This window comes from Apodemus sylvaticus, chromosome 21 (genome assembly GCF_947179515.1).
Source record: "Apodemus sylvaticus chromosome 21, mApoSyl1.1, whole genome shotgun sequence".
Lineage (NCBI taxonomy): Eukaryota > Metazoa > Chordata > Mammalia > Rodentia > Muridae > Apodemus > Apodemus sylvaticus.
Window position 1 is genome coordinate 54940545 of NC_067492.1, and position 21853 is coordinate 54962397.

At 36.4% G+C, this 21853-nt stretch overlaps 1 protein-coding gene across 1 annotated transcript in view; it reads right to left on the reverse strand.

Moving 5' to 3' along the window:
- The window catches only part of Iqcm (IQ motif containing M), a 372144-nt gene that overhangs the window by 165286 nt on the left and 185005 nt on the right, over positions 1-21853 (reverse strand). The window contains exons 9-10 of the mRNA XM_052166437.1: positions 18365-18509; positions 13065-13199 (exon numbers count right to left, since the gene is read on the reverse strand). Coding sequence (XP_052022397.1) covers positions 13065-13199; positions 18365-18509 — 280 coding nt within the window. The remainder of the gene's footprint in view (positions 1-13064; positions 13200-18364; positions 18510-21853) is intronic.

A 21853-nucleotide genomic window follows, 5' to 3' on the forward strand; every position in this document is an offset into this window, starting at 1 on the left:
TATCTCTACAGAAGTCAGCATGGCATATAAGATTTATACTGTAACAGCATTCCCATGTTGATTTCTGTGAGGAAACAGTTTTAAATTATGAAAATCAATATGCTACAATGACACTCTTTTTTTTTAATTCGATATAATTTATTTACATTTCAAATGATTTCCCCTTTTCTAGCCCCCCCACTCCCCGAAAGTCCCGCAAACCCCCTTCTCTTCCCCTGTCCTCCCACCCACCCCTTCCCACTTCCCCGTTCTGGTTTTGCTGAATACTGTTTCACTGAGTCTTTCCAGAACCAGGGGCCACTCCTCCTTTCTTCTTGTACCTCATTTGATGTGTGGATTATGTTTTGGGTATTCCAGTTTTCTAGGTTAATATCCACTTATTAGTGAGTACATACCATGATTCACCTTTTGAGTCTGGGTTACCTCACTTAGTATGATATTCTCTAGCTCCATCCATTTGCCTAAGAATTTCATGAATTCATTGTTTCTAATGGCTGAATAGTACTCCATTGTGTAGATATACCACATTTTTTGCATCCACTCTTCTGTTGAGGGATACCTGGGTTCTTTCCAGCATCTGGCAATTACAAATAGGGCTGCTATGAACATAGTAGAACATGTATCCTTATTACATGGTGGGGAGTCTTCTGGGTATATGCCCAGGAGTGGTATAGCAGGATCTTCTGGAAGTAAGGTGCCCAGTTTTCGGAGGAACCGCCAGACTGATTTCCAGAGTGGTTGTACCAATTTGCAACCCCACCAGCAGTGGAGGAGTGTTCCTCTTTCTCCACACCCTCTCCAACACCTGCTGTCTCCTGAATTTTTAATCTTAGCCATTCTGACTGGTGTAAGATGAAATCTTAGGGTTGTTTTGATTTGCATTTCCCTAATGACTAATGAAGTTGAGCATTTTTTAAGATGTTTCTCCGCCATCCGAAGTTCTTCAGGTGAGAATTCTTTTTTTTTTTTTTTGTGCAGTATTTTTTTTTATTCGATATAATTTATTTACATTTCAAATGATTTCCCCTTTTCTAGCCCCCCCACTCCCCGAAAGTCCCGCAAACCCCCTTCTCTTCCCCTGTCCTCCCACCCACCCCTTCCCACTTCCCCGTTCTGGTTTTGCTGAATACTGTTTCACTGAGTCTTTCCAGAACCAGGGGCCACTCCTCCTTTCTTCTTGTACCTCATTTGATGTGTGGATTATGTTTTGGGTATTCCAGTTTTCTAGGTTAATATCCACTTATTAGTGAGTGCATACCATGGTTCACCTTTTGAGTCTGGGTTACCTCACTTAGTATGATATTCTCTAGCTCCATCCATTTGCCTAAGAATTTCATGAATTCATTGTTTCTAATGGCTGAATAGTACTCCATTGTGTAGATATACCACATTTTTTGCATCCACTCTTCTGTTGAGGGATACCTGGGTTCTTTCCAGCATCTGGCAATTACAAATAGGGCTGCTATGAACATAGTAGAACATGTATCCTTATTACATGGTGTGGAGTCTTCTGGGTATATGCCCAGGAGTGGTATAGCAGGATCTTCTGGAAGTAAGATGTCCAGTTTTTGGAGGAACCGCCAGACTGATTTCCAGAGTGGTTGTACCAATTTGCAACCCCACCAGCAATGGAGGAGTGTTCCTCTTTCTCCACACCCTCTCCAACACCTGCTGTCTCCTGAATTTTTGATCTTAGCCATTCTGACTGGTGTAAGATGAAATCTTAGGGTTGTTTTGATTTGCATTTCCCTAATGACTAATGAAGTTGAGCATTTTTTAAGATGTTTCTCCGCCATCCGAAGTTCTTCAGGTGAGAATTCTTTGTTTAACTCTGTACCCCATTTTTTAATAGGGTTGTTTGGTTTTCTGGAGTCTAACTTCTTGATTTCTTTATATATATTGGATATTAGCCCTCTATCTGATGTAGGATTGGTGAAGATCTTTTCCCAATTTGTTGGTTGCCGATTTGTCCTCTTGATGGTGTCCTTTGCCTTACAGAAACTTTGTAATTTTATGAGATCCCATTTGTCAATTCTTGCTCTTAGAGCATACGCTATTGGTGTTCTGTTCAGAAACTTTCTCCCTGTACCGATGTCCTCAAGGGTCTTCCCCAATTTCTTTTCTATTAGCTTCAGAGTGTCTGGCTTTATGTGGAGGTCCTTGATCCATTTGGATTTGAGCTTAGTACAAGGAGACAAGGATGGATCAATTCGCATTCTTCTGCATGCTGACCTCCAGTTGAACCAGCACCATTTGTTGAAAAGGCTATCTTTTTTCCATTGGATGTTTTCAGCCTCTTTGTCGAGGATCAAGTGGCCATAGGTGTGTGGGTTCATTTCTGGATCTTCAATCCTGTTCCATTGATCCTCCTGCCTGTCACTGTACCAATACCATGCAGTTTTTAACACTATTGCTCTGTAGTATTGCTTGAGGTCAGGGATACTGATTCCCCCAGATTTCCTTTTGTTGCTGAGAATAGTTTTAGCTATCCTGGGTTTTTTGTTGTTCCAGATGAATTTGATAATTGCTCTTTCTAACTCTGTGAAGAATTGAGTTGGGATTTTGATGGGTATTGCATTGAATCTGTATAGTGCTTTAGGCAAAATGGCCATTTTAACTATATTGATTCTACCGATCCATGAGCATGGGAGGTTTTCCCATTTTTTGAGGTCTTCTTCCATTTCCTTCTTCAGAGTCTTGAAGTTCTTGTCATACAGATCTTTCACATGTTTGGTAAGAGTCACCCCAAGATACTTTATACTGTTTGTGGCTATTGTGAAGGGGGTCATTTCCCTAATTTCTTTCTTAGCCTGCTTATCCTTTGAGTATAGGAAGGCCACTGATTTGCTTGAGTTGATTTTATAACCTGCCACTTTGCTGAAGTTGTTTATCAGCTGTAGGAGCTCTCTAGTGGAGTTCTTTGGGTCACTTAGGTAGACGATCATGTCGTCTGCAAATAATGATAGTTTGACTTCTTCCTTTCCAATTTGTATCCCTTTGACCTCCTTATGTTGTACAATGACACTCTTATAGCCTGCCAAAGCACCACAGCTCTGGAGGTAAACTTGGAGGAACTAAGCCTTTAATCATAAGAGTTGGTCAGTAGAGCACCTAGATGACCAATACCAATAGGTTTTACAAATGTGAAGAATGGCTCTCATTTCAGTACCACTAATATGTAGATAACACACGATCTGCTTCACAGACTTGGATGCTCATGATGCTCTACTGAGCATAGCATAAACCCATTTAAAAGCCTGATTTCAAAAAAAAAATGTTCATTGCTAAATGTGACTTAAGAAGTGAACTGCATGAAAAGTACAAAATTCAATGGATTTTAAAACACTGAAAACTGTTCTAAAGACCAGAAGTTTTCACTTCATTGTGGGTTCTGGATCAAGATAAGATTTTTTTCAGTGCTGTGTTTATAAAATTGAGTTAATTATGCTACATAAAACTTTTAAGAATGTATGACAAAATATTTTAAATTAAGTCAGAACCTTGAACAGCAAAGGTATTCTTATCAGGGAGTTTACAGTCCTTATATTGCTGTCATTTGAGGATAGAACACAGGGACATGTTAGTGGGTTTCTTTGTCCTAGAAGAGACTTCCAGGCATGACTGTACCTTTTTGTTGATGTTACCCCATTCTTCATGCCCAGTGGTCCTCCTGTTTCTTAAAGGAAGCAGGCGTGCTTTAGAAGCACAACTAATGTAAGTGCTATTACAAAATTTAATCAAATTCTCTGTGTAGCTTCTGTAACAATGGTTCCAATATTTCAACACAAATTATAAAAGACTCAAACTTTTACCAAATACAGAAAGACTAACTAAGATAACATTCTAATTCAAGCAGCACTTTACATGACTGACAGGTAGGGCGGGGAAGTGGAGAAAGGAAGTCTTTCGGTGTTCTTGTTGATTCTCAGACATAGGTACCCTGTGAGGAACTAAAACAAAGTGATGTCCAATATCCTTAGGGTTGATATTTATTTCCAATGGTTTGGTGTCTAGTCTCTCTGGGAATGTACAGCATTAAGAGAAAATGCTTAAATAGTTCCTATTGATTGATTTACATCCAAAATTTTATTTGGATTATACATTTTGAAGCATTTGCTTTTTCAGTAGACAGATGATGTTAGTTGAATAAACTATTCAAAAAGCCTCCCTGTAGAAAAAAGCAAGCACCATCAATCGTGTCCCAGTAAATGAACAGCCAATGAGCATGTGCTTCCATTGAATCCATTTCTACCAATCAAGTGTAAACTAATAAACAAAGCCTCGGAACTGAACAAGACTCCATACCTGTGCCAACACTATACCTACACTACCCAGTATTCATTATTAGCAACAATATAAAATGAGACATGCAGAGAGATAGGAAGATATTCTCATACTCTAGGAAGCAGTCTGTGAGTATTTGTGGATTTAGGAGTTAGATTTAGTACCATCTAGAAAGGAGCTACTAAGATAAACATTCAAATTATTACCATAAACCATAAACAATTCAAAGAAAATATAGTGGCAATCAAAAAATGATAATCAAGATAAATAAGCAGAGGGAAAGTGACAAGATGCACTATAGAAATTAGGAACGCAATAAACACAAATGTAGATCTCAGAACAGACTTATCTACAACTTTAAGAAGACAGACAATGACAAACAGGGAATGAAGCACAAAGACACAGCTTCCAAAACTTAAACAGTTGGCAGAGTTTGCCTGGATAGGTCAGTTGATTAGAGTTCATAAAGAATTTAAACATTGTGTTTCTCAAAGCAACACTAAATGGACATCATATATATACAATGTGTATATATACATATATGTGTTATACACACATACACACACACACACACACACACACACACACACACACACACACACACATATATATATATATATATATATATATATATATATATATATATATAATGTGTTTGTGTTTGTGTGCATGGGCTGATATCATGAATAAGGATATATTTGACAGAGGAGGTACTCTATCAGAAAAACACCACTAATATGAGAAAACAAAGTTCTCATTTAAGAGATACACATAATTTTAACATACTTCTCCTCAGAAGGTAAAGAAATGTCTACTGAGAATATAAAAAATGTTTGCTCTTAACTCATTACTGATGAAATGCAAATAAAAGAATAATAAGAGGTTCATAGCACATAATAGTAAAAAAAAAAGACAAAGCAACCCAAATAACCATTAAATTTATGGCTAGGTAAATGGCACAGTCCCATACTGGAACATTGTTTGTAGAACAGAACAAAGTGCACATACATGCATAAATGAACCTCAATCAAGCATTGTAAGAATTCTAAGGTTATTTACTAATAGTCTTGCCCCAAGTGAAATCTTCCTTCTTCTATATGATTTCACCATCAATATTTGCTAATCTGACACCTTTTTATATTTTGTTTGTTCTTATCTCATATGTTACATTCTCACTGTGCTTTCTTCTCTCTCTCCTCCTTCCAGTCCCTTCCCCAGACAGCTGCCCTACTGGATCCACTCCTGGATCCACTCCTCTTTCTTTCCCTTCAGAAAAGAACAAGTCTCCCAGGAATATCAATTGAACACTGCATAACAAATTAGAATAAGACTAGGCACATACCCTCCTATCAAAGCTGGACAAGGCAACCCAGTAGGAGGAAAAGGGTCCCAAAAGCAGACAACAGAATCAGAGGCACCCCCCCCACTCTCACTCTTAGGAGTCCCACAAGAACACCCACCCGCACAATCATTACACATACTGAGAAGCCTAGCTCAGATCCATACAGACTCCTCCATTCTCAGTCTCTGTGAGCCCCTGAGCCCTGACAGAAGAAAGTAGTTCTAAGTACAGCAGCAGCAATGCACAAAGTCCAAGGAGGAGAAAATTGGGTGAATTTCTCCGAGGAACAGAGGAAGAGACATTTAAAAATAAAATACATACAGCTCAAACACACTTCATTCTCCCAGAGGAAAAATTTCAAACTGATATCCTCAGTCACAATCCCTTTGTTATCACTGTAGTTAGAATAAGGAAGGAAAAACAGTTAAAAATATCTAAAGATGCAAAGACTTTCAGGAATCTGCCCAACTTGACACCACATGCTAGAAGTTAATTAGTTGAATTGGCTACATGTGAGTTAGATTAAATGCTCTACATGTAGCTTGCATCTATCAAGCTATCATCCACAATCATAGTTGGTATGGATGAAGATGACTGACAATCTAAATGAATACAATCAGATTCTCTTGAAAATGATGTGAGTGACAAAATGACCATTACTTCTCCAAGATTTTGATTTTTTTCCATTGCTAACTTAACTTTCAGTAATTCTTGTGGGTATCAAAGGAATCTTTAATGGGACAGGGCACTATAACTTAACAGAAAACAAAATCATCGTCGCAGTTTCTAGAGGATAAAGTTTGTCCATCTTGTAAGAATAATTTCCAGAAAAGCATGAGTACCTGACTTGGGGTAACATAAAAGGTGAGGTATGTGCCCATAACACCAGCACTGAGGGGGCAAGAAAAGGACAGGAAATTCCTTGTCATCTAACCTAACCAAAAGACAATGAACCTCAAGTTTACTGCGGGGGAGTGGGGTTGGGGGGGGAAATAGCTGCATCATAGGCATAATGTTTTTGTGCCTTGTGTAAAGATTATCCTTGTGTTATTCAAATGCTGATTTCTCTGACCTCAGATCTTGTTTCAAACCAGACAGGGCACTGTAATGCTTATGTCAAAAATCCCCTGTCTCAAGTTTGTAGACAATGCCTAACACTTACTTATTCTTAGCCTTGTCAATAAAAGCTGATGAGTCCCAGGCTGAGCAGAAAGGAGATTGGACAAGACTTTGGCCAGCTATGGAATGGAGAGAGAAAAGAGAGTAAACCAGATTCAGCCACAAGGAGGGATAGAGAAAATATCATAGGAAAATACTTATGAAGGCCAGAGGGCCAGACCAATACTAACATGCAAGTATCTCAGAGATTTTAGCTGGGAGATAGCCATATTAGCTTGAAAGATTAAAATAGATTGATGACTGCTCAGGAATTGTTTATTAATGTTTGATTAAAAAAATCCTGGACCCTCTGTGTCATTACTGGGGAACTCACTAGGATAACGAAAAGCAGCCCCTGTATTAATTTACTCCTTACATTTACATTAATATTACTGTTACACTCCAGAGAATACAGTCATAAAGCAGAGCCTCTGAATACATCTCCGCAAACACCCTGAAACACACATTAATAAAGGAAAAAAGTTCCATAACCAAAAGAATTGAAAAAACACAGGTTTCTATGCTTTTTAGAATATTCTAATGAATAAGAATTATTAATTAGACTTACCATTTATAGAAAACATGTCTTATTACAGAGCTCACTGAGGCTAATCTGTAAACAGTAAAATGCAAAGTTGCTCACACTGTTGGTGGTTGTTGGAGTGGGAAGGGCATCATTTTGTTTTGACCCAGGACCTCATGCATGGTAAGCAAATGCTCTTACTACAAAGCTGTGTCTGCTACCCAATGTCTTTCTCTAACTCATGCAATTCTGTTTTCATACCACTGCCTTTGAAATATCTTCACAAGATGAAATCACCATCACTCAGATTGAAGAGACTCAGGTTAAACCGTCAGTCTTATTAATGAATTCAGAAGTCTCTTTTACACCTTGTCCTCCTCTGTCAAATGACAGAAAACTGTAAGTGCTATCAGAAGAGATAAAATCTGTTCAAGTAAATTGTTTAAATTCTCTATGAAATGAGTCAATACACAATTAAATAAGATTCAAGATTTAAGCATCTTCAAAGAAAAAGATAAAAAACTTAAGTAACCGTAATAACAAAAAATACCAGCTAACACTTATTGAAAACTTATATTTATATATCAAATTTTTCACATGAACAATTTTATTTAAGCCTTACAAAATACAATGGCCTGGATATTCTGACTTTTATAGAATAGAAAAAAATAAGAAGGATATAAACAGTCTCCTAAACACAAATAGTTACTGAACAGAATTGTCAAGCCAAGAAGTAAATTCCAATAATTGAATGCCTACACCCAAAAATAATCAGCAGATAAAACCACACTATCAAGCTATTAAGCTGGAAATCTTATGTTTTGAATACTAACACCTGCTCAGTTCTGAAATAGTTGTTTGGCTGCATTTAATTTTTAAAATTAAATCAAAACAGCTTAAATATACAACAGTGATACATTTTAAAATACTCATATGTGAATACACGTATACCCAGGCAAAAAGGGGTATTGTAAAGTAAAATAACAGATGTGTACATAATAATCAGAAAAGTAGAGACTAGAAAGATTTTGTATCCTAACAACTGCAATTTATTGGAAGTTTTATGTATTGTATGTTTCACGGTTTCTATATTTGTCATGTTTAAAAGAATCAAACTGCTAATCACAGACAATGAAATTTAAAGTAATTCTGATGCTTCTGGAAACAGGTGAGCAAACCATCACAGAAGCTGAAAAACTAACTCTAAGTATAGCAACAGCAGTGGACAAAGACCAAAGGTGAAGAAAGTTGGAATAAATTTTCCTGAAGATCAAATGAAGAGACATTTAAAACTAAAATCAAGATTCAGTATTGGCATTCATAAATCATCTAACCTTTGTGACCACTTTTTCTATATCTAAAAGTACATCCTAAAATATTGTTTCTCCTGGATTGAATTATGGGTCCATTATCAGTAAGCATCTCATAAATCCATAGCACGCCTATGTACAAAGAAATGCTAACATCCAAAAATATAAGATGTGATTTTTACAAAAGTAATAAAATATCAGAAAAATAAATTAAGAAAATTGTAGAGGTGATTCTGATCCTATCCCCAACTGGTTCTTGAACTGTCAGTAAGGAAAGCCGTAGGTCAATTGCTGAGTGAAAGACAGAGGCAGAACTACTGGGTCCCTGGAGGAAACGGAGACAGATGCAGTGAAGGAGGAGGGAGTTTGCCAGGCAGCCATGTGAGGTCTCAGGGGAGCTGTGTGCCATGGTCACTCCTATAGGAAGGTGGTCAGAGATGTTTAGCAGGGACTTAGATTCAACTAACCAGCTAAAGTTCGGGCAGGTGGGAGATGCAGAGCTAAGAGTAATAGTAAGGGCATGCTTTTTCCAGGCGGGAGATAGTAGCATCCAGCAATTGTACCAAGAAGGCAAATTGAAAATGAACTACTGTATGTGTGTCTTTTATTCGTGGATTCAAGGGAAGCTGTGTGTGGGTTGGTAACACGGTCCATTTCCAGAGCATAGGCAGGATAGTAAAAAGCTACGTGCAACAGAAAATCATTCTACTTACAATGACATCAGAAAAGTAAGCCTTTGGGAATAAGTTGAACCAAGAAAGTGAAATGATTTTATATTTAGAACAATAAGATATTAATGAAATAAATAATGAGCACAAATAAATGAAAGTCATTTTGCATTCAGGGATTGAAATAATTACTATAAACACATTCACATTGCCCAAATTATACTCATATTTAATGTAATCTTTTGAAATTGTTATAGTATAGGTCATAAAGTTACAGACCACTGTGCATATAAAGACAAGTTAGGTTCTTTTTCTAAGTAGATGATCAAGAACAGGATGACACCTCAGAAAGACTCTTGGTGCCCAAGCTCATGGGCAGAGCGTTTTTAAAGCCCAAAGACCACACAGATCACAATTACATTATTCTTTGATGAGGATCAGAATAACCTTGCAATATATGTTTTAGCAGAACATAATAGCTATTTCAAATAAAAATAACTATATTCAATTTATATTTTCATCATTTATTTTAGCGTATGTTTAGCTTACACATTTTTTTGGTTAGTACATGTGAACCATGGTCATGATCAAAGACAATACTAAATATGTTGCCCAGATGAACGTAGCTCTTGGGAAGAAATAGAGATGCTGAGAAGTGTATACTCAAACACAAAAATGAAGTCAGCACAAGATGATGTTATTTTAGTCACTTCAAAATGTAAAATGGCACACACACACACACACACACACACACAAACACCACAACTAAATTTTGTATAGGATTACAAAACATGTCAAATGGACAAACAATATCAGGAAAGAAAAACAAGAGTAGAGATGTTATGCTTCCTGCTTTTAAAATAGTATAATCTGTAGATTTCAAAGATGTGTTGGATAACCATAAAACCTATTATAAACTCATGAAATAGAACAGACAGTCCAGAAACAAACCTATACATTTGTAGGCAACTGATCTTTAACAACAATGCTAAGAATACTACGAAAAAAGGGTAGCATCTTCAAGGGATTCTGGGAAAACTGGGTATCTGCAGATAAAAAAAAGGTGTATCTGTGTTGTGTACATAAAACGTCCACTAGATATAGATCACATATATTCTCAGATCTTGCAGTTCTTAGATGATGACATGAGGACAAAGTAGCCTTACATATGATTGGTTTGGTGTTTTCAACATACCCCCAAAGCAAACAACAAAAATATAAAATAAATAGTAAGACTACATCAAATTAACACACTGACACATGGGGGAAACCAAGAACCAGCAGGCTGAAATGACAGCCAGCAGAGAGTACTGTTAATTTGTATCTGTGATAGGGTTTAATACACAAAACCTCATGAAAAATTCTAAGTCCACAAAATATTAAATTAAATGTGGGCAAGAACCAGAATAGACATGTAAAAATATTTTATAATAACCAACAATAAAAAAAAATTCTCCAGTCAGGAAGTGGTGGTGCATGACTTTAATCCCAGCACTTGGTAGGCAGAGGCAGGTGAATTTCTGAGTTCAAGGCCAGCCTGTTCTACAGAGTGAGTTCCAGGGCAGCCAGGCTACACAGAGAAACCCTGTATCAAGAAAGAAAGAAAGGAAGAAAGAAAGAAAGAAAGAAAGAAAGAAAGAAAGAAAGAAAGAAAGAAAGAAAGAAAGAAAGAAAGAAAGAAAGAAAGAAAGAAAGAAAGAAAGAAAGAAAGAAAGAAAGAAAGAAAGAAAGGAAAGAAAGAAGAGAGAGAAAGAAAGGAAGGAAGGAAGGAAGGAAGGAAGGAAGGAAAGAAGGGAAAGAAAGAAAAGAAAAGAAAAGAAAAATTCTGAACATCATTAATGATCATTGAAATTCAAATCAAAAGCACACTGAGATGCCACTACACACATGCTATAATATAGCTATAATAATGTATAACTACCACACACCAACAAGACAAAAGGTAAGTGGTACAGGTGTGTGGGAAGTGAGAGTATTTGAACACTGAATGTATACATGGAGATTGCTACAGTCATTATAGAAAACAATTTGGAACTGCTAAAAAATTTAAACTGCTAAAAAATTCAAACAGAACTATTATGATTCCAAACAAGGTAATTAAATTGTCACGGCAAAAAGATACCAAAAAGGGCCTCTTCCTCACTCATTGCCACAGCATGAACTTCCTCATTCTATGCTTATTGTGGAAATGTTCTAAGTAGCCAAGACATGAAATCAACTTGAATGTCTACCAGCAGAGGAATGAATGAAGAAATGCAGTCTATATAAACAAGGGAGTCAGACTTAATGTTTTAGTGACGTTGTATCACTTTGAAAACATACAGGAAACTGGTGGACTTTGTATTAAATGAAGTGATTAAGATGCTAAAAGAAAAATCCTACACAATCCCATTTATTTGTTGAATTTGAAAATGTTGCCAGTGATAAATCAGTCCAGTGTTATAAGGCACATATGTAATGAATAAGGAACACGAAATATAACAGCATAATTTGAAAAGCTTAATAATTTGAAAAAGCTTAATGAGAAGAAGAGAAAACAAATAGTTCTGCATGGCTTACTCAAAACTTTTTCAGTGAGTAGAATTCTTCACTGTCCCCTTCCACATGTATACAGATGTGCGCTTAAGGGAGCTAGCTCTGTATGACCACCACCGATATGCTGGCTGCAGGTTTTGGTTATCAGTATGTGGCATCCCACACCACATCATACTACTCAAGTGGTTTTGTTCATTATGTTTCCATAAGCATAGGGAAGAAAAAAGGCTGGAAAATTGTAATTAGTCATTAAGATTTCACGTACCTGTGACAATATTCCCTCTTACTGGTTTGAGAAGAGAAAAATGTTGTTTGATATATATATATATATATATATATCAGACAATTATATGATTTTATCTCTTTACTGTTTGGAACAAAATGATTTTCCTTTTCTGGAATTGCTGGAGATTTTATTCATGAGCTTGTGTATGCCAGGCAAGCTCTGTACTACTGATCTATACACCAAGCAAGAAATTATTTCCTTATTATAAAAATGCATTGGCTTACTATATTTATGCCTTTAAACCTGAATTTGCTTATCAGTATTAAATTTAACTAACCAGGAAAACATTTTAGGAACAATTTTTAAAATTTTGTGGATTAAGTATGTTATGTATAATTTTGTTATAAATAACCTACCCCCTTATGGTCTTGCTGTTGAAGGCTTTAGTTCTGACACTGATGTTGCTATTCTAGGAGGTTCTGGAAATTTTCAGAAAAACATCACTGAAGCACAGCCTTGCGCCCTGCCTCTTGTTGCGAAACTGTGTCCTGGTTCCTTTTTCCCTCACTTCCTTTCATTATGTGTTTGAATCCTCTGAAGCCAAGAGTCAAAATAATTCATTTGAAACTGTGTTTCCCAAGTATTTGCTGTATCAATTCAAAAAGTAGTTAGCATACTGAGCTAGATGCAGCTTACTGGTATATCAAAATATATATTTTAAAGTAAAAGCTGAAAACTTCATTCTGCTCTCCAATGAAAGTACAGTTTAATTTCTTTTAACCTGCCTTTTTTCTCATAAGATTAGATACAAAAAAATTTGAGAAAAAGGAATTTAAAGTGTAGCAGACATTAAGGGGCATGGAGGATGGGATCGTAAGTCTTGCCTGCATGATGACATCCTTATCTAATAAAATGCAGTATGCAGTGAATATGCATGACAACAATAAATAAGAGAGGAAGAGGAGGAGAAACCAGGAGAGAAGGAAAACAGACAAGGAGTGTGGGCAGCGGCACTCACGTCTGTGGAACAGGTCCCAGAATTCATCGATCTGGGTCTGCGTGGGGAAATGACCACAGTCGTTGAAGTACTTCATCAGCTCGCTTCTTTCTAATCCTTGCCAGTCTTCTCTCTTGGCAAACATGGTTTCATAGACTAAAAACCAAAAAGTAAAATAATATAGTTTCTTTTACAAATAATGTGTCGTGCACAAATCACCTACTTCTTCTTCTGAACTAGAGTGAACTATCAGCCAGGTTTACCTTTACACTTGTGCAGGAGCCTTTGACATTCTAGAAGCCAGTGTTAGTCTTCTGGCTAAGGGGCAGGGCCTCTCTTCTTCATCCATTTCAACAGCATGAATTTCCTCAGACTAACACTCAGTCAGGCTCCCCATGGAAAACACAGGACAGGGGTGGGGGCTCTGTTTCGTGACAAATGATCACAGACCTTAACACATATCAACACACAAACTACATCATGAGCTGTAATGTGGGATATTTTATTTTTATTAAGATGTGTTCACTGTACACATTAATGGGGCTCAATGTGATAATCCAAGGCATACACACAGCGCTTACAGATCTAATCCTACCCTTCTGTATCTCTTCTAATCTACTAATAGTTGCTATTTAATTTTTATGTGTGCATATTTAAGAGAGGATGTGTAGCTTATTTCATTTACTACAATATCTATTCATCTACTCATATTGCTGAAAATGAAAGTATTGAGCTTTTCTTTATGATTGACACTGCAGTCAGGATATATGACATGTTTTCTTTATCCATGAAGCTGCTGCTAGGCATTTGGGCTAATTTCATGTCACACCTTATGACTAATGTGACAATGGGCACAAAGTGTGCAGACATAGTCATCTCTTTGGGGTACTGCTTTGGCTTTCTTAGATGCACACTCAGAGTGGCTTAGCTGGATCATGTGAGATTTATTTGTCTTTTCTTTCTTTCTTTTGTAAAATACAATGATTTCATGATACTGGTGCCTGAGCCAGGGCACCTTGCACACAAGGCAAGAGCTCCACAGCCAACATATCTACCATCACCACAACTCTTTTATTCTTATTTTGAATCAGGGGATCGCTAAGTTGCCTAGGCTGACCTGGAACTCCTTGCTCTAACCAATATATAGGCCTGTAACACCAGTTAAACCCATTTTTAATTTTTAATTTATTTGTTTATCTTTTGAATCTCCATACTGTCTGTTCCTTTTTGTCCACATTGTCCCCAGGAACGACAGGAATCCCAGGTTCCTGACTCTTGATGACTCAAGTTAGAAGTTATCATTTCTCCTGTAAACCTCTCACTTTTCAGCTTCCAATCCACATTCTAACCACTGGGATTTCCATTAACTTTGGATTTCTGATTTGGAAATAAAGTTAGGAACAATATCTACATTTTGCTCACTGACTTCACAGCAAAAGAAGAAAAAAAAGAGCTCAAGAAACTCCTACTTGAATATGAATGACTATGCCAGATCTTCAAAGCTGTCAGAAACACATGCAAATTAATATTTGATATAGGTATGTGTTTTTCTCTCTTTTGAAATCTACAAACTAAAGCTGCTGGATTTGGAGCCTACTCAAATCCATTGTAAAATAGAATCTGAGGCTCTCCTTCTGTTTCTGGGCATTTTGATTCAGAAATGCCAGGCATTTCATTGCCTCAAAGCTTCTCCTAGCATGGGGCTTCAATCTGCTGACTTCTGGGCAATAATCCAGAAGTCTTGGGGACTTAAGACCCATGCACAGTGGCCCTTAACCCCTGCTGGTGAGGCGGGGGTGGAAGGTAGGGGGAAGGGTGGGCAATTGATTTATGAAAATCTAATTTTTGAGTAACTTGGCTTCATTATTTTTATGAGTTGCCATGACAGTGTATTTTTTTTTAACTTCTATCCTGTTCCTACTGCATTTTTCTATGCCATTAAGAGTACTTTATGGGATTTACTTTCAAATAAGTTAGCTGTGCTTGAATTCTTTTCTCAGGATTTGTTTCTCTAAAGGCCTAAAATTAAGACACAGATAATGTTCTTTTGTTATTTACATAAGTATTTTTTATAAAGATTCATGTACTTTTGCTAATTTCTTCTCTGCTCATCCATATCTTTACTACCATCCTTTCATGACTATGCAGTGCATAGTGTACAATATAAACCTTCTGCAGCTCACTAACAGAATCAATGAACTGAGTTAGTTAGCCAGTTTCATGAAAACTAATAGCCAGTATTATGAAAACTAATACAATTTGAAATTATTGAAATATATTTTGAAAGGTTCACAGGTATCTTCCAAATATTAAAAAAAAGCAGTAAATGTATAGAAAAATAAGAGAATTCTATAAGAAACATGACAAAAATACCTTATAAGTTATGTGAACTCTAGGTATAAGTGAAAGTTGTTCATAATTCTTTAAATTACCCCTTTAGCTATTCAGATTCTATGTTGAACAGAGCACCACCTGTCTAATCAACTGCTTTTATTCTGTCTGACTCATGCCAGCTTAAGCACAGTGATATGTATTCATAAACTGCACCATTGTTCTCTGTCTGCAATCTTCTAGCGCTTTCTTGACTAGGAATCTAACCAAGAAACACATGTAAGTTACCCATAGACTTTTAAGACTTTTACTCAATGATCTTATCAGCTAGACACCATCAGAAGCCAGTTTAGGAAAACAGAGACACACGGGGTGTGCATGTGTCCATCTGCATGTTTTTCCCAACTAAAAATAAAATAAATAATAATAATAATAATAAGAATATTAATCAAAAATTTGAAATTTGTAACTGCAAGTCAAGAGTATGTGGGGATAAAACTAAAATAAAAGAGTTAGCATGAAACTTTATAAAAGGAACATAGTGACAAAATTTGAAGTGTAATAATAGTATCAGGCAAAAAATGGGAACATTTAGAAAATGCATGTGATTGGGAATTCTGTGGCTGAAAACTAAAACAGACTCTTTCATGGTGCCTCTTAGGAATGGCCAAAGAAATACTATCAGTGCTTTGGATAAAGAGTAGAAGAGTTATGTAGTCTGAGTCAGTGGTGAGAACAACACATAAGGGTTTCCTATGCAGCAACATGTCTTGACCCACATCAGAATATAGCTGCTGTTGAGTAAGGGTTGTTTTCGCTAAAGGCCAAGCATGCTGGAGGGAAGAAGTATAACAATGTGGATGCATTATGGCTATTTTGGGTATCAACTTAAATGTTCTCAGCTTGGTTTGTGTGTGTGTGTGTGAGAGAGGGGGGGGGAGAGAGAAAGAGAGAGAGAGAGAGAGAGAGAGAGAGAGAGAGAACAGGGAGGGAGAGGGAAAAGGAAAGGGAGAGGGAGAATATTCCTGGAGTGATAGATTTTATTGTGCCTCAGTTGTTAAGACCCCAAAGAATCAGAAAATCCAGAAGTTTTTCAGTATCCCTAAATAAGATAATGTTCCTCAATATGTTGTCAGAAAGCCCTTTTTTCTTTTTTTTTAAAGATTTTTTATTATATATTTTTATTTTCTATATTCGTTGTTTATATTCCAAATGATTTCCTCTTTTCCATTTTCCCCCTCCCCATATGTCCCATAAACCTTCTTCTCTCCACCCATTCTCCAATCACTTCTCTCCTTTTTCTCTGTCCTTATATTCCCCTCCAATGCTAGATCAATCCTTTCCAGGATCAGTACCCTCTCCTTACTTCTTCATGGGAGTCATTTGTTATGCTAATTATGCCTTGAGTATTCAGAGCTTCTGGGCTAATTAATATCCACTTATCAGAGATTGCATTCCATGTGTATTCTGTGATTGGGTTACCTCACTTAGGATGATAGTTTCCAGATCCAACCATAGAAGCTGGAAAGAACCCAGATGTCTCTCAATGGAGGAATGGATACAGAAAATGTATATTTACACAATGGAATACTACTCAGTCAGAAAGCCCTTAAACAAAGAAGGTAAGAAGCCCAGGACCTAAAGAGCCAAGATTCAGTGTCTTCTTCCTCCACGTGCTCTGCAACGGAAACATTGATATACTCCTCTGAAGAAGCAATATAGTGAGAAAAACAAGAGGATGATACAGAATATGCTAATTTTTGTCCAAGAGAATGAAGGAAGCCAAAGAAAAATGCCAGGAACAGATTGTCAAGAGACTTAGAGTGCCTTCACTGAGGACTTCTACTGCTGAATGTGAGTCTAGTAAAAAATAAGTCTTGACGCGTAGCAAATAATCAACTATTGAAAAGTACAATAAAGTAAATAAAATAAAATGCGTTGGGGAAAGTGAGTTGGTACAATAACCAAAAGTCCTATCACACATTTTGATAAATATTAGAAAATCTGTATTTCAAAGCATGACAGAATATAAAACTACTATTCATAGAAGACTATTAAGATATCTTACTGATTTTGTACTAGTGGTTGAAGCACTCATGATTAATAATCTTGAAACTCTGAGTATATGTGAGTGGGACCCCTATTCCCTCTAGCTTGTAAGCTAAATCCCAGCAACTTCTAAAATGAAAACAGATCCTCACTGCCTCTGCCTCTGTCCTCTCTGTACTTTCTCATTCATAACTTTCTATCTGTCTGACGTTTTGTTGTACTATCTACTTAGGAGAAAACTTGAGAATTCTATAAATGCCTTATCTAACTTTCTGAAAATTGGTCTGTAGGACTGGATCACCCAAACTGGGTCCTCAAGATCTATGTAAAATGGACCTCTGAATTGTCCCTCTGTGGCTCTTTCTCTATTTGGCTTCTTCTTTCTTTAATGTCTAACAACAGAAATGGAACAAGTATGACTCATTTTGAAAATATATTTTTGTGTATAAACCTAATGAAAATTGTCTTTTGAACAAATGTTTTCGCCATTCCAATACACTAGGCACATGTTAAATAGTGAATGTTCTTTGAAAGACATAAGCCCCATCTTCATGGTTGTTTTATGAATGTGAAGTCCCAAATATAAAAATAGCAGTCTCTAAGTAGCAATATTCATCTGTTTCTCTTCTTCAGGAAACAGTAGATTCTTTTCCCTTATTTTCTGATCCATAGGTCTCTGGAGCAGTTCATATATCCTCTGATTCTTATCTGTGTTTCCAACACTTTCCCTTTAAATTTCCTTTTACTCTTTGTGTAGCCAAATGAAGATTCTGTTGTTTATAAACAGAGACCTAATGAATTAATCTAAATACAGAGCATGCCACTTTAAAATGCAAATCAAAATATAAAATACACAGTCTCCCTTCCATTGCTGAGAGTACTTATAAAGTAAAATTTGGTTCTAAACCTAGCACCAAACAAGAAGTGACTGCAATACTTACACTTTTTTCTGTCCATCCATTCTTCTAACTCTCCAAAGTATATAATCTGTCTTGTCCTCCAAAGACCAAGTCGATGTCTTACACGGTGAATTAAGCACTGATACATTTTTATAACTGCTTTCAAATTTGGCCCATGATACAAAACCTATGAAAAGTAAAAACATACTACAATATTCCTCATATATTTCTGTTATTTATACCCAGTTGGGCATCCAGAGTAAACAGCTTAGGTAAAAGCCATTCTTGAAAGTCTTGTACACAGAAATATGCACACCCCTCCCCACAGTGCACTGTTCTGGAGCACGGACAGCCACTCCCCTCAGCAGACCTCCTGTGCTGGGTAGTTTCTTTGTTCTTTTAACACAAGCTAGATTCATTTAAGAAGAGGAAACCCTAGTTGAGAAAATGCACTGCTTACATTGCCTGTAGGGCACTGGGACATTTTCTTAATTAACTATTTATACAGAATAGCCCAGCCTACTAGAGGAAAGGAGGGAAAGGCTGTATGCATTACCCCAGACCTCGTGCTTCAGTTCCTGGTGAGTTCATTTCCTGCCTTCCTTCAGCAGTAGAGTAGAGTCATGCTATATAAACAAGATTACACCTCCTTCACAGGCTGCTTGGGGCTTGGTATTTTATCACAGCAAAGGAAAGCAAACTAGGACGCCTGTCTTGCTGTACAGACTACACTCTTGTGACGTGTAAGCCAGAGTAAACCCTTCTGCTTTACATTGGTTTTTTTGTTAAGTATTTGGTAATACTGATAAAAGTAATTAATACAGAGTATATGAGAAAATACTGATTAAATTCTCTAACACTAAAAAACAAAAGTTAACATAAAGTATTGATAAAAATATTTCAATTTGTACTTACATAATGGGCAAATCTACACTTTCTGGATGCTTCAGTCTGTCTTTTGTTTGTTTCTGTCATATCATTAGCACAAGGACACTTAGTGGGAAGTGGTTCCTCTATTAACAAGAGCAGACCCTTCCTGTTTAACCCCCCCCCCCCCCATTTATCCTTTTCCAGCTGTGCAAGCTCTGGTCCTGTTTGCTTGTTTATCATTCTCTGTGCAGCTCAGGACTTTTTCAGAGAACTTTGAAGGCTGGTATGTTTTCTTAACTCTAGTATCTATCTCAGTGAATGTTTTTGTGTTGTTTTTATTCAATTCTCAGAAAGTGATGTGCTAGCACCTATGAGGAAATATCTACCTGGTCTGCTGGTCTAGCTTGGTCTAAACAATGAAATATGGCAATATCCAAGAGAGTCTTTATTCCAAAGCCTCAAAAAGTAAGGAGGGAAACATACTTAAATGACTAAGTCAATGAAATAAAATGTAAAATAACAAAGTGAAATTCAATAAAATATTCTAAATAGCCACCTTAAGTTTATATGCATAACCATACACTTAAATATGCAATAACAAAGTCAGGAAATACCAGTTGTGATTCTGATAACAATTTTTCCACACAATAAAAATTTACTGACACTCTTGGCCATGCAAGGATGTAGAAGACACTTTTTCTTTCCTCGATTTGATACCTACCTCATAATTGTTTATTAAGTTATTGTCCTAGTAGAATACAAATACTTTGAAACTAGGAATCTTAGACGTCCATTAAATTGTCTACAAGGCCCAGAACTTTCTTATGACTTTTTGACAGCTTAATACATGCTTTCTGAATAATTAAGTAGAAATTTATAATGGCTCATTGGGATCAGGAGATTCTAAAGTAGTCTCTTAAGAATGGTGTTTCTGTGTACTGCTCACTCCCATAAATTTTATAATCATTATTCTTGATGGTAATTCGAGTCATGGGAGAAGACATCATTGTTCCAGGAAACTATGTACATTACAGAAAGAATCCTATAAAAGAAAGATTGAGATATATCCACATCAAAGGCAAATAGATCTGTCTATTCCAAAAATACTAAAGCAATAGCCAGAACCTCTCTTGTCACTCTCTGCCCCTAACACATTATTTAGAACACCTCATGCTTTCATCTAAAAACTTGTGTCATTGATCTACTTAATGTCACAAATTACATAAATGATATAAGACTTGATTCATAATATGGTTTTCAGCATGACTTTTAAGAACCCTTTAGAATGCCTCTTACCTTTAGCTTCTTACGATCCCACTGCCCTGACAAGACTCCACCTGCCCCATAAGTGTTCCGTCTTACCCAAGGCCATTGGTATTTTCTTTCCTTGTGCCTCTATGACTCCACAACCATCTGACAAAATAGAACTCTCTATATCTCAGTATATTGGCACTGGCCAACCCCTACACCAGACATAGCAATTTGGGTTAAGGGACTGGCATTTTTAATAAAATATTCATAAGTATTCCTAGAGTACCTAAGAGTTTTAAAAGTCATCTGTACTTTTAATTGGGATGCATGCTACATGAAAACATATACTAGGAAGCCGAATCCAGTATCTAGTGACTATTACTATATTTAAAAATATACATTGTTGGATTGATGTGATTCTCTTTCAGTTAAAAATATTAAATAAAATAGGTTAGTTTGTTAAGTAAAAGTTCTACAGGGAACTAGAAACCAAACATTTATATACCAAACCTATTCTATATGAAGTCAGCTTGGGGGCCTGAATAGGCTGAGCACACTTTGTTGTTTCTATAGATTTTGCCACATGATAATGAGAGCAATTAATATTCTATCAAATTTTCAAAGGATTTTATAAGCTTCAAAATCTTGTCCATTTCTATGGTAACTTTAAAACTTGGATTTTCAAAAGCTTCTCAAAACTTTTTTAACCTAACCTTAAAATTTTGACCAATATCACCTAAGGACTAAAATTGTTTAAGTTATAAATAAAATATTGATATTAAGTAAGATTTTAGAGATGTTACATTAAGAAATATTATTCTGTTTTGTGTTGTTGCAAATTTTAGGATTATTATACTGAAATCAGAAACTAACAGATTTTCTTAAGGAAAAGAACTTTTTGAATGGTAGAAATTATGCTGGTTGTAATCTCCATGATTTTCTAATTTATGACTGGGAAGACAATTGAATACTGCTTCATGTTTTCCAAATATGCCCAAACAATAATAAAAACCAAACAATCACTATAGTAAACAGTGCCCACAACAAAGAGTTGGAAGTCTCCCAGTAGAGGGATAGCCATAGTACTGTCAGTTATTAAGTGATTTGCTGTGCACCTTCTAGAGCAGAATTTCCCTCAAGATTCCCCAATAGCAACCTTTCTTGTGGGAATAGTGTTGGAAGCATCATTTATGGTGCTTTAAGCCTGCCCCTAGCATTTTGTCAGTAAGCAAACAACTTTAGCCATATCAATGAAGCAGTTATTTAATTCAAAAAATGCCATGCCAGTGATAGAACAAGCACAACAAGAAATCAATGATCATAACAGAATTTATAACCAAATTAAACTCTGCAATCTTTCTTCTATTGGTTCTGATACCATAAGGTACTTCTCACTGTCTTCCTTTCATC